The sequence below is a fragment of the Saimiri boliviensis genome, chromosome 14, assembly GCF_048565385.1.
Source record: "Saimiri boliviensis isolate mSaiBol1 chromosome 14, mSaiBol1.pri, whole genome shotgun sequence".
Lineage (NCBI taxonomy): Eukaryota > Metazoa > Chordata > Mammalia > Primates > Cebidae > Saimiri > Saimiri boliviensis.
This window is the reverse complement of record NC_133462.1, coordinates 51572302-51585667: the sequence shown is the minus strand read 5'-3', so window position 1 is coordinate 51585667 and position 13366 is coordinate 51572302. Positions and strand designations below refer to the sequence as shown.

At 50.8% G+C, this 13366-nt stretch overlaps 1 protein-coding gene across 1 annotated transcript in view; it reads right to left on the bottom strand.

Annotated features, from left to right (window-relative positions):
* The window catches only part of CACNA1S (calcium voltage-gated channel subunit alpha1 S), a 75580-nt gene that overhangs the window by 41690 nt on the left and 20524 nt on the right, over nt 1-13366 (bottom strand). The window contains exons 4-10 of the mRNA XM_003938254.4: nt 12739-12881; nt 12403-12555; nt 10091-10296; nt 8657-8760; nt 6339-6484; nt 5488-5569; nt 3746-3906 (exon numbers count right to left, since the gene is read on the bottom strand). Coding sequence (XP_003938303.2) covers nt 3746-3906; nt 5488-5569; nt 6339-6484; nt 8657-8760; nt 10091-10296; nt 12403-12555; nt 12739-12881 — 995 coding nt within the window. The remainder of the gene's footprint in view (nt 1-3745; nt 3907-5487; nt 5570-6338; nt 6485-8656; nt 8761-10090; nt 10297-12402; nt 12556-12738; nt 12882-13366) is intronic.

Sequence of the window (13366 nt, the reverse complement as noted above, 5' to 3'; positions counted from 1 at the left end):
CCTTGTGATCTGCCTGCCTCAGACTCCCAAAGTGCTGGGATTACAGGCGTGAGCCACCGCGCCCGGCCCCTTTGCCGTCCTTAAAAGCCCAAGTCTCTCCCATTTTCCCTCTATCTCCTGTCCTTGCTCTCTCCTCCCTGTCACCATCAAGTTCCCAGAAGAGTTGTCTATACTGCTCTCTTCACCCCTTGCCCTGCGCCATTTGCTCTTCACCTCATTCCTACCTGGACACGCCCTCACCGCTTCACCAACACAATTCTCTCCAGGGGCATCAATCTGCCACATCTAATGCTGATCTAACCCCCTGCTCCTGACCTCCCGGTAGCACTGGGCACTGTGGCCCACCGTCTTGCTTTCTCAAGCATTCCGTCCTTGGCTTCTGCAGTGTCACATCCTTCTGGGTTTCCTGTACTTCTCTGTATTTTCCTAAGCCTCCTCTACAGGTGCATTCTTTATATCAGCAAGAATAGGGTCTTCCAGTTCCCCCACCTCCACCCTGACACTTTGTTTCTGTGTCCCGACTGAAAATCAGAGTGCCTTGACCACTGTGTGCCCTGCAGCTACAGGTTTTTCTCAGCAGGCTGGACCTCAACGCGGGACTTTGAACATTCCTAGGTGCTGATAAAGCCAATAGGTGTTGCCCCAAACATTGACAAGAACTGGCTACAGCTCTGAGCCAGATTCCTTAAACCCTTATATAAAGTCCATGCCCTGACCCTGTGGCTGTGGAGAAACTGAGGTAGAACACTTTTCTCTTGCTGTCCATCGCGAGGATTCCTGCAGCATTCTGTCGTGAGTTTCCCCAATAACAGCTTTGGATTGACTACCCTGGCGTTTAGTGCTTCTTTCCTTGGAATCACAACCCTCAGGGTTTTTGGGGTAGTCCTTTGTGAGAATTCCCCTACCACTACTTTTGGGGCAATTCCAGCTGAGGGTTCAGCAGGATAAAACAGCACGTCATTGAATGCTTGATTTGAGTCATACCATTGAGTATACACTCTGCCCTGGGGATCTGGTGTTATCACAGCTTCAGACCATTCCCGCCAATGCCTCTCAGATTTAATTTTTCAACTGAGACCACTCTGCTGAGTTCCAGATCTATTTATCCATCTGCTTCCTTGACATATCCATTGGGATGTCTCAAAGGCACATCAAACTCACCATCGCCAAGGCGAAGCTCATGGACATTGCCCATCCTCCCCTGCTACCCAAAATACTCGATCATTAACCATTTTCTCAATAGGTGGCACTACTACCCATTTATCTGCATGGGCTACAAACCTTGAAATCACCCCTGACTCCTCTTGGTGGGCAGTGTTCACGTCATCTCCACATTTGGTCATTGACAGTGCTTTGACAATGATTGGCACATTCAAGGTGCTCTCAAGAAGACTGGTTGAAATGAATGAATGAATGAATGAATGAATTCAGCTGGTAACTTAGAACTAGCTTTGTTTCCTATTTCATTCCCATAGAAAAAGACAATCTCGTTCTCTGTATATTTCCTTCTTTTACCTCTTTCCTCATTTTAAAAGGTCTCCTTTGTGCTGTTCTCAGGTCCGGAGCTGCCAGCTTCCGTTGGTTGTACCTGACGACTCTTTCTCAGGGTGGCTCTGTTGCTTCTTTGGTTTTCAGGGATTTTTTTTTGTTTTGTTTTAAATTGTGAGCTCATCTTCAGGAAACACTCTTCCCTGCAGGAATGCTACATGCCTTCGATTAAGAAGCGTCCTTAAAGAATGGCTTATGTTTGCTTTTGTTGGGTACCCCAGGGATTTTACTTGTTTGCAACTTGATTTTTACACTGCTATCTTAGCTTAGGATCCTCGGACCATGAGAGGTTGAGCATATTGGCCCCCCTACCTATACAAGGCACTGACAGGATTTTGATTTTTCACTCGAGACATGTTTCCTTTCTCCTCGGGCCTCTAGCGGGAATAAACTTCTGAGCTCGCTCCCTGGCCCAGTGACTTTTTGCTTCCCGTCCATGGGGGCAGCCTCTCTAGGGCCATGGCTCTATGCAGCTGTGCCGTTCCAGTTCCCACCCCACGCAGGTCCAGGGCCCTGTCGCCAGCCCTGCACGGGCCTCAGGAACCCAGCTGCTGCCCATTAGGGTTTAGGCCTAGGTCTCAAATGTCCTTGGAAGTCAGCTCACAAGCTCGCTGCTCCGGCTTTGGCTCACTTCTTTGTTTCGGCCACCCAGAGACTTCCTTTTCCTTCCAGGAAACGCCGTTATGATGCCTCATGCAGCGTCGTTGTGTTTGTGGTGGTGGGGCCCTTAGTGCGTGCACGGTGTCGTTGGAACCGGCCCTCCTTTCCTCAGACCCCACTCCTCTCCCGGTCCAGAGCTCCATGCCCAGGGGAATATCTACCACACCAACAAGGCCGACTCATTCACCTGCCACCAAGTCTGAGCTCTCCAAGACTCAAGTCTGATCACATCATTTCCTGCTTTTACCTTCTCATTGGCTTTCCATGGCCTCAAGTGTAAAGTCCAACACTTGATTAACAGAGAAGGCCTGATGGTGTTTGGGTTGATATCCCTGCCCAGCTCTCATGTTGAAATGTAATCCCCAATGCTGGAGCTGGGGCCTGGTGGTGGGGTTGTGGGGGATTCCTCATGAATGGCTCGGGCCGTTTCTTTGGTGGTAAGTGAGCTTACTCTGAGTTCACCACAAAACCTGTCATTTAAAAGCGTGTGGCACCTCCCCTCCGCTCTCCCTCTTGCTCCTGCTTTCACCGTGTGACGTGCCTGCCCTACCTTTGCCTTCCACCATGATTGCAGGCTTCCTGAGGCCTCTTTGGAAGCCGAGCAGGTGCCAGCCCATGTTTGCTGTGAAGCCTGCGGAGCTGTGATGCACCCAAACCTCTTTTCTTTATAAATTACTGAGTCTCAGGCAGTTTCTTACAGCAATGCAAGAATGGCCTAACACAAGGCCCCCGTGAGCAAACACAACTCTTACTGTCTAGGCTCAGGATCTCTATTGCTCTCTTAGACACACATAAAGTTCTACGGCTTCCTGAATTCACGAAGCTGTTGCACATCTTCATATCTTTGCGCACGCTGTTCCTTCTGCAGGACCCCCTCCTCCCTGTGACTGCCTGGGGCTTGTCTAGCTATCCCTTAAGATCCACAGAGCGCCAGCATCTCTTCTGTGATTCTCCTCTTGCGGCTCCCTTGTATTTAACTCTTGTCATTGCCCTCCTTGTATTGACTCGGAATTATTTATTAACATCGGTCTCCCTTCTGGCCAACTAAGCTCCTTGAAGCCAGGAGCAGTGTATTAGTGTTCTCTGTATCCTGAGTTATTTTCCTGTGCCTTACACACAGGATGCACTCAGTAAGTAGCTGGTGACAGACTGCTGTTTTTGTAGCAGAATGTGAACTTGAGTGCTTAGAGTTCCAAATTACTAGCAATTTTATGTCCAGTGATCTGTGGTTGGAATAATCTGCCTGGACACCTGGGCAAGCACCTGTCCCAACCGATTGCTTTTACTGCCCTCGATAAGTGACAAGGCCAGGAAGAAGAAAGTTGGGTATGTGGCTCTGCCACTTGAGGGCTCTTTTTCCCTTGTGAAAGGAGCGGATTAGGTTATATAATCCAGCACTCATGGTCCATAATTTTTAGAAAATGATGTTGATATCTAATCGACCTCTTCTGTAAAACCTTCGGTGCCACTGGCCGATTTTGGCATTCAGCCACAGCCACGTCTGCCCTCCTCCTGGCTTCAGTCCATCCCTCCTTACCTTGCAAGTGGGTCAGCCAGAGAGGCTGGTTGTGGTGCTCTGAGGCGATAGACAGGGTGTTGAGGGCAACGACAAGAATCACCAGCCAGTAGAAGATCTTGGACTTCACAATGTCGTGGCACTTCCAGCGAAAGATGCGGTTCCACTGCCTCCAGTGCCGGCTGAGGGAGGGGACAGAGGATGGCTGCTCCACACCCCACCTTTCCAAGCTGCCTTCAGACACACTCCAGCCCTGCGTAGCCTGACCACCCTCTTCCTCCAGTCACATGAAAGGAGCTCACGGCATGGGCTGGAGAGCCAGACAGTAAAACCCTCCAGCTTTCACAGAAGAGCAACAGCAGGGCAAACCTCCCAGCAATGGAATGAGAGGATGCACGTGAAATGCTTACCCCGAGTGCCCGGCAAGGAGCAGGCGCTCCATGTGGTTTAATTTTAATTAAAGAAACTCTGGGATACCACATTTCGCCCATTATCAAAGACCACTCTTCAACAAATTAATATCTGGTGGGGGAGTGTGGGGACATGAGCTTCAATAGAACAATCTTTTTGGGATGAATTGGCAGCACTTACCAAAATTTAAAATCGATATGCTCTATTTATTGTTTTATTAGTTATTTATTTAGATAGGTCTTGCTAGGTTGCCTAGACGGGACTTGAACTCTTGTGCTCAAGTGATCCTCCCACCTCAGCTTCCCGAGGAGCTGGGAGTAGCTATACCCTGTGACCCAGCAATTCTATTTCTAGAGTTCCCTCGGCAGAAATGGTCATATTCATGCACAGCTGCTCCCTGCGGCACTGTTTGCATTGCCAAAGAGGGGAAGGGTGAACTACGTTGCGATGTATTCATCCCGTGGAATATTTTATATCCAAAGATACACAAAAAGAAAGTGACTCTTGTGAAAATTGCTCTCAATAGATAATTTTAAGTTAAAAAAATGTAAGTCACTAGGTAATCCTTTAATGGATTATCCTTTAGTGTATATTGTATTCATTTGTTTGACAAACATTTGGCAACACCTCCTATGTGCTAAGCGCTGTTCTAGTCCCTGCAGTGACAGCAGTGAACATAAACAACCCCCTGATGTAAAAAAATCAAAACAAAAACAAAAAAATCCTGGCACGTGTATGTGTGTGCGTGTGTGCGCATGCGAAGGGAGATGAGTGCACAGAAAAGGTCTTCGAGGCATACATGTCTGTTACCATGGTTACCTCTTTGAAGGGCACTGGGGACCTTCATCTTTTCTTTGATGTTTGTCTCTAGTGTTTGATCCTTAAAATTATAATTAAGTGTGAATTTATAACAGGAAACAGCCAACCAAACAAACCAGCCCTCCTCTTAAGACAAAGGCGAGAGAGCGTGGCGGGTGCTCTTGTCTCCGGCCTCCTTCCTGAGGGGCTCCTGGTTCGTGCAGCCTCTGCCACGTGCCTTCCCTCTTCCCTCGCAGAGGGAATGACCAGCATGAATGACCTCACCCAGCTTCGCCCGGATCAGAGTGCAGCCCCAAGCATGCTCACTGCGCTGGAGGCTCCCAGTGTCCTTCTTACGTGCTACGTAAATATGTCATCTGCTCAGGACCCCTCTGATCGCATATTCCCTGAGGATCTGGTCCCTGCGGAGGCTGCCTTTCTAAAGGGTTACACAAGCGACTCTGAAGCCACCGAGGGGAAGTAGCTGGACTCTACCCTTGTGTCTCAGAGAGCTGGGGGCGGGGGGTTTCCTGGGGCGGTGGGCAGATACTCACATGAACTGGATGACTTTGTTCAAGCCCGCAATTTCATATAGGCTCTCCGTGTCAGAGCCACCTTCATCCAAAGACAGCTTTCCTGGAGACAGGAGAGAAAGAGTCAGCCAGCCTTCAGGATCCCTCTGTGTTGGACACACCTGGGCAACCAAGACAAGGACCCGTTGACCAGAGACATCTGTGACAGTGGGTCCTGGGTAGGCCTGGATTTCTTTGTGCTTTCCAGAAACTGAGATTCCCAAGTGCTAAAGAGCCCAGTTTTTTTTGTTGTTGTTGTTTGTTTGTTTGTTTGTTTGTTTTCAGATGGAGTCTCGCTCCATCGCCCAGGCTGGAGTGCAGTGGCGTGATCTTGGCTCACTGCAACCTACACCTCCCGGGTTCAAGCAGTTCTCCTGTCTCAGCCTCATGAGTAGTTGGGCTTACAGGCAGACACCACAAAGTCCAGTTGATTTTTGTATGTTTAGTAGAGACAGGGTTTCACCATCTTGGTCAGGCTGGTCTCGAACTCCCGACCTCATGATCTGCTCTTTGGCCGAGCGCAGTGGCTTACAGGTGTGAGCCACTGTGCTCGGCCAAAAAGCCCACTTTATCTGCAGCCTCAGAGCCATGAGGAGGGCAGCCTGCACCTATGGGAAGAGTTCTGGTCACACCTGGATCTTATCATTTTGAGCCATTTTGCTTTAGGCAAGTCAGTTACCCTAAAGGGCTAACGTCGGGCTTGTTCACTGGGTCTCCCAGACCTGCTGGGGTTAAATGAGGTAGTGCTGTCCATGGAGCCCGCAGGCAAGGTGCAGCTTAGAGGTGGGAATGAGAAGGTGGGGTGAGTACTGACCACGCCTTTGGGCCCAAACCTTCTCTGAAGTCCTCAACGTCCATGACCTCGCCCTGCGTGATCCAGCTCATGTAGCCCCGAAGGTCCTCATCCAGCTGCTGCTTCTCCCGGAGCTTCTGGAAGGTTCCCCTGGACTTGGCCTTCTCCCGCTCCTTGGTGAATTCCCTGAAATGGGATGGGGATCCCAGGAGGGGAGGAGAAGGAAAAACAGGGCTGGGGAAAGACTGGGCTTCCTGGGGGGAGACAAGCACATTCTGTGGCTGGAGTGCTGCTTTTTTGGGCCCTGGGGTGTTGCCGGGAGTCCAGGTGCCCCTCAAGGTGGCTGAGGAGCAGCCCCTCTCCCTGCCCGCTCACCTCTCCCCACTCTCCAGGAACGCCCCGGAGCACTCCCTGTCCCTTCCTCGTTTCTCCTCATCCATCTCAGTGTCTCCTGCCTTGTTCTGGGGTTCCCCTTGGACACTAGAGGTTCATGACAAGGCAGTCCATTGCCTAACTGAATCATCCATGGAGCCCCCAATTGGCCACACCAACCTTTCAAGCTACCTTAAAAATTTAGTTTTGTACAGACCAAAGGCCTGGAGAAAATCCTCCTGGGACTCCAAGCAGCACAGTGGCAGGGCTGGAGAAAAGGTCCGGAGGCTCCGCGAGGGAACTTCGGGCCAGCAGAGGGCAGCCCTGAGCCACCAGGCAGGACCCGGTGGGACAGGGGAAGATGGCAGCGTGGGCATGGGCTCTGAGGAGCTGTGCCCAGTGGCCAGGAGGGGTCGGCCCACAGGACAGGTGGCGTCGCCTGGGCCAGGCGGGGTCCAGGCAGGGGCTCGTGACCAGTTCGTGCCACAGACTCTTTGAAAGTCCAGTGAAGCCTATGGATCACTCCTCAGAATAATGTGAAATGCATAAAATAAAACCATAGTGGGTCAGAGACGCCAATTACAGCCAGGCTTCACTTAATAACTGGCCTATGTTCTGAGAAGGGCATCACTAGGCGACTTCATCTGTGTGTAGACATCGAGAGCGTGCATACACACACCCAGATGGGAGAGCCCACAGCACATCTGGGCTGCGTGGCATAGCCTGTGGCTCCCAGGCTACAAAGCTGGCCAGCATGCATACTGTACACTATGCCGCATACTCTAGGCAACTGCAAGTATCTGTGGATCTCAACACAGCTAAACATGGAAAAGGTACAGTAACAATGCGGTACAATCCTAGCGCACCACTGTTGTGTCTGCAGCCTGTCATTCATTGACGGAATTGTCATCATGCAGCAGATGACCGTATGTTAAAATGTCATTGTTAAAATGCAAAAAAATTGGGATGGAGTGGTACATGTGCTTTTTCATTCACTCATTAACTAGCAAGATTCAGCTGCAGGTCTGACGATCATAATTTCAAAGTACGGAGTGATTCGTGTAAATACTATTCAGGATGTAAGGTGACAAGATTTCTAAGAGGACAAGTCACGGGCCCTGCTAATAGCACTGCGGTTTGTTGCCTGTGTTTATTACTGAAGGAAACACTAAATTTCAGTTACAGTTGTAAAAAATAAAGATACACGTTTTCTATCCGACTTCACAGACCCCTGAATTCTATCTACAGACTGCCTGGAGGGAAGCTTCTGGAACGGAGTAACACCCAGGGGGAAGAAGGCTGATGGCAACTTCCAGCCTCTCCTTTATGCTGGGGTGGGTGGACGACAGCAGCAGCAGGACTGTCTCAAAGAGAACGGCTCTCCTGAATCACGACCGTTCGTACTTAGTGCTTATGGTGTGCTGGACTCTGTTCTAAGTACTCTATACGTATTACCTTATTTAATCCTCCCAAGAACCCTATGAGATAGATACTGAAAGAATTCTTATTTGGCAGACAGAAATTAAGGCACAGAGAAGCTAGGTAATTAGGTGAAGGTCACACAGCATTCTAGCGCCAGAGTCCGTGTGCTTAACCAAAAGCTCCGCTGCCTCTTGGTGCCGGGAGGCTGGAGCCTCAGGGGCTTCAGTGTCAAAGCAGAGGGACAGGAAGGGCGAGAATGGGGGAGGACTTGAGGAGGAGGAGAAAGGGAAACTAAAAATGGGACGGCTCCTGCCTGCGTCTCCTCTCTTTCCTGCTCCCCAGGAAGGAAGCACTCTTGCCCCAGCTGAGGTTAGAGGGAACCCAGGGTTGAGTCAAGGACCTGACCCACAGCCCCCGCCCTGCTCCACTCCTTTCTCCCCTTCTCCTCTTCCCCCCACCCCTCCTGTTTCTTGTCCCTCGTTTCCTTCTCCTTCCTCCTCCTCCTCTCCCTCCTCCTCTTCCTCCCACCCTCCCCCCCGCCACCAGCTGCCTTTGAACTCTTACCCACTCAGGACGCCCAGCACCAGGTTGAGGATGAAGAAGGATCCCAGCAGAATGAGGGTGACAAAATAGATCCAGGGCCACTCATTGCCGATGGCATCATTGACCTGGTGGGGGCAGGGGTGTGATCCTCTGAGTTGAGGGCTTGGCTCCCCTTCACCAAGTCTGCTCATGAAGACTCCACCCAACCCTGGGGGACAAGGAGAGAAGCCATCCGGGGACAGTGACGGGACTTTCTTCCCCAGCCTGAGGACTAGCCAGGAAGGACTTTTCCAGCCTGAGGACTAGGATCTGGTCTGGAAGCATCTCCCCAGGGAGACCTTGCTGATTGCCCACCTAGCCGGGCCAAGACTGACCCATTTTCCCTCCGACCGAGAGTGTCTCCTACCTGCCTCTCTCACTTGACCTCTCTCATGGACTCTATCTCCAGTTGATTTATTTAAAGCCAAGATTTGTTCAAATGAACAACCTCTGTGACCCTGGACAAGTCACCTAACATCTCTGAGCATTATTCCCGTCTGTTGAACAGCGAGAATGACATGGGCTCTCTCTCCTCACAGGCTTGAAACAGAGGTGAAATCATACATGTGACAGTCCTTTGACATTTTAAATAATTTGCTCCCCAATGCACACTTACAATAAATATTTATACTAATCCTTTATATTTGCAAAGCATTTGACACTTGTACAATTTTCCACTCATAGGCAGCATCGTATTGCGGTTAATTCCAGATTGGAGCCAGGGGGATCAGAGTTTAATTCTTGGCTCTGTTGCTCACTAAGTTCTTAACTGTGGGAAACTTACTTTAATCTCTCTGAGCCTCAGTTTCCTTATCTGTAAAATAGGAGCAATGTCTTCCATCATTGAAGGATGAAATAAGAAATCTCTTAACAAACACCAAATAAATACTATACTCCAACAAAGAAACTCTATTATAAAGTGTTGACTATGTGCCAGGCACTGTTCTAATTCAGTTAATCCTCCCACTAACTCTGATATAGACAGTATTATTATCCTTATTTTATGGTGGAGGAAACTAGCATCTAATAGCACTTTTATGGGAAAGGAGTCTTGCAGAGGCAGAGAAAAAGACTCAAAAGGCCCTTCATCCCTCAAAAGGTCTGAAATTTGAAGCCATCAGAGCGCAGTCTCTCACAGCCAGGTGTTTCCTGGTTTCCGTTCTTCACCTGCCCCTCGGATCCTGCACAGACATACCGTCTCATGAGGACTTCCCCATAGGATGCTAGGGCACATACCTGGTAACAAGAAGGGGCCTCACATCCTGTATAGATACCCCAGGGAGGAGCAAGAGGGAGCTGTGGTCACTCAAGTCAGAGTCTGGCCTCCGGTGTGGACTGGCAAGCTCTCCCTCCCCACTCCCTTGCAAGCCTGTGGATGAAGGGAGACAGTTCCAGCAGGTGCAAGCCCAGACCCACCCAGTAAAGGACGTCAGTCCATCCCTCCGTGGTGATGCACTGGTACACGGTGAGCATGGAGAAGCCGAAGTTGTCGAAGTGGGTGATGCCGTGGTTGGGCCCTGGCCAGCCGCCTCGGCACTCACTGCCGTTGATGGTGCACCGGCGCCCTGAGCCCGTCCTGGCGCAGGGTGATGGCTCCTCATTCTCCACCGTGGCCATGATATCTGGAGGCAGAAGGCAGAGCGAGCATCAGACAACAGTAGTAGGTGGGCAGTGACAGTAGGGAAGGTGTCAGGAGCAGTCCGAGAGAATCAATCGAAAGTGCAAAAGACAGCTTCGCACGGAGCAGATGGTGACAGTGAAGAGGAGTGTCTGGGGCTGAGGATGGCTACAGGCAGCAGGAATTATGTCTTGGGTCCCCAGGTCTCATGGCAGGGTCTGCTTCTAGGACTAATTGTCCTATGCAGTGCAACCCATGAAAGAGGAATAATCTGAGTGTCGTTTGTCCCCATAGAACTTTAAAAAAGGAGGCAGCTGCCTGGCTGGAGTGGGGCTGGAGGTGGAGGGCTCACGCGTTCTGACTTGAGAGTTCTGTCTGGGAGGTGAAATTGGAGAAGCTCCCGCAGTCCTGGGCTGGGCTGTACAGGACACCCAGCTGATGGGGCAGGGGTCTGCACTCAGGAAGTTCCTGCCAGGCCCGAGCCTGCACCCTGCTTTGTTCCCCTGGATGGTGCTTTCTTGTCTCGAAAATCCTGCACTTCTGTGACATCCTGCATCCCCTTTTATCTTAGGATGTTTTACCGTCTCCTTTTGTGTTCCGAGATTAGATTGGCTCAGCAGAACTGGAACACTCTGCCTTACCCATATTTGCTGTGTAGGCTCAATGCTCTGAAGATGGAAAGGAGAGGACACTGATGTCCTGCGGGGGCCCTGATCCCATGAAGTCGGAAGCCCCCATCCAAGAGGCGCTTTTGAGCACTGCTGCTCAGCGTTCCTCAAGATCTCCCGAGAACACCAGTGAGACCTCCAAATTTGGGTTCAAGGTGTGATTGAATGACCCCTCCTATCCATCCTGGTCATGCTTATTATGGGATGTAGATTGTGGTGGTGATGGGAAGAGGCTGAAATAGGAGGGTCTAAGAACGTAACCCCTGAAAGCTGGATCAGAGTTTACTCTTATGAATGGGGCTTGGGACTGGCGTTGACTGTCTCTCTGTTGTCAGTGGGCGTGAGGAGATGAGTTGAGTCTCCTGAGAAGCTGAAGGTCAAGGAGAGTTACTCTGGTGAGTTAAATGCCCGGGCTCATGGAGGAGGCTAAGGCCTGGCGAGCTGCTGGCAGGGTAGAGCAGCCAGTCTCAGAGTGGGACTCGAGACTCTTTGAGGATGTCGGCCTGGCCGAAATGACTTTCACAATACTGTTAAGACGGGAGTTGCCCATCTGTCTCCCAGTCTCTGAACAATGTAGACTGCAATTTTCCAGAGGCTACACGGGTGTGATGTGGCAGCACACACACGCAGACCAGCAGCCTCTATCAAGCGAGGCATTGAAGAGATTTACAAAAAGCGTAAAATAGCGTCCCCACTCTTCTCACCAAATATTACTGGTTTTGGAAAATCTAGTCATTTTTTATTAGAAATATACTATTTATGTTCTCCTGTCACGAGTTTCTTACTGTTCTTTAAAACTGAATTAATAAATTCACATCATGACATGCTCCTTGGTTTTCATTCTCATTCCATGAATATCAACAGATCAGACCGGTATCAACAAGAACTCTCTGAGGTCCTCAGTAATTCATAAGCATTGAAAAGGGGTCCTCAGGGTGAAAAGTCTGAGAAATGCTGGTTCAGCTCAAGTATATTTGGGCTTCGATGTAGGTTATTTCTGGAAACTCAACAGATGATCCCATTTGGCTCTTGGGTGTTTTTTCTGAGGTCCCATTCAGACTCTATTCTGGGTGCCTGATCTGAGGGGCAGCTCAGACTGAAGCTAAAACTATGTGACAGGAGAAAGTACACATAGAAATTCAGACTTATCCCATGCCCGTGTCTCCAGCTGCCACTGGCCCAGAGAGCCTGGAAGATACTACATTGTATGTGGGTGTTTCAGAACAAGCCGTGGCCCAGACCCCTGCTCGCTTTCTTTGCTCACTGACCCAGCAGAGCTGTCCTTCCTCCCAGTTCCCCTTATCCAGGAGAAACCCATTCCCAAGGTCAACAGGTGCGGTTGGCAATGGCCGACCCCTGGGCTCCCTCACCAGGTGAGGTGGCTCCCCCTTCTGAGCTGTCCCAGGCCCTCTCCCACAGCCCCATTTTCCCTGGGAGCTCACCTGTGCCAGTGAAGTAGCAGGTTTTGTGCATCTTGCCTTTGAAGAGCTCCAGCCCGATGATGGCATAGATGATGACCATAAAGAGGACCAGCAGGGCAATGTGGAACAGGGGGAGCATGGCCTTGAAGATGGAGTTCAGGACCACCTGCAGGCCTGCAGAGGTGAGCAGGGAGGGGGAAAGAGGGGTCACCTTCCCCGCACTTGGTCTCACAGCGCTCCCTCCCCGCAGATCTGGGGAAGCCTCTGGGATGTCAAGGTAGGAAGGGGACCCAGAACTGGGGACAAGGGAACAGGAAGGGAGAGGAGAACGGGGTCTGCAGGGACACTGTCACCCACTGGGCACCCCCGACACCAGTCGGAGAGGTCTGAGCACTCGGAAGGCTCTGAGAGCCTTGACATCCAAGCCGGCTCCTTTGCTGCTCATTGGGGCCGTGTTGCTCTGGATGACGTTAACCTGTTCCAGAATCACGGTGAAGACCCTAGAGTGGAGAAAAGGGAGAGAAGGGGTCCAGGGGTTGGAAAAGCCACTGCCCTGGTGGTCTGGGACCCTGTGTCCTGTCCATGCTGGGGCACCTGTGGAAAGGTCTAGGGGAGAGACAGCAAACACGGTTCACCAACTGCCAACCAATGATCTGGTCATGCTTATCTAGGGAATTTCATTTAAAAGGATTCTGGCATCAAGTGCCTACTCAGTGAAAAGAGTACCGTGCCCCACTTGTGAGGTCTACTTTGGGTGCCAAACGGGGTGGAGGTATGTGTGCCACAGGCGTAGTCGCTGGCCCGGGGCTGAGCACCGCCCACGTGGGCTGGAGGTTACCTGACCACACTCAGGGGCGACCCAGAGAAGAAAATCCACAGCAAGTCCTCCCTCCGCGCTCTTCCTCCCGTGTGCACGTTTTGATAATGCCCTTTATTTTCTTTCCTGCTGGCCTCCTCTTCCTCTCTTAATTTGCTCAGATTTCCA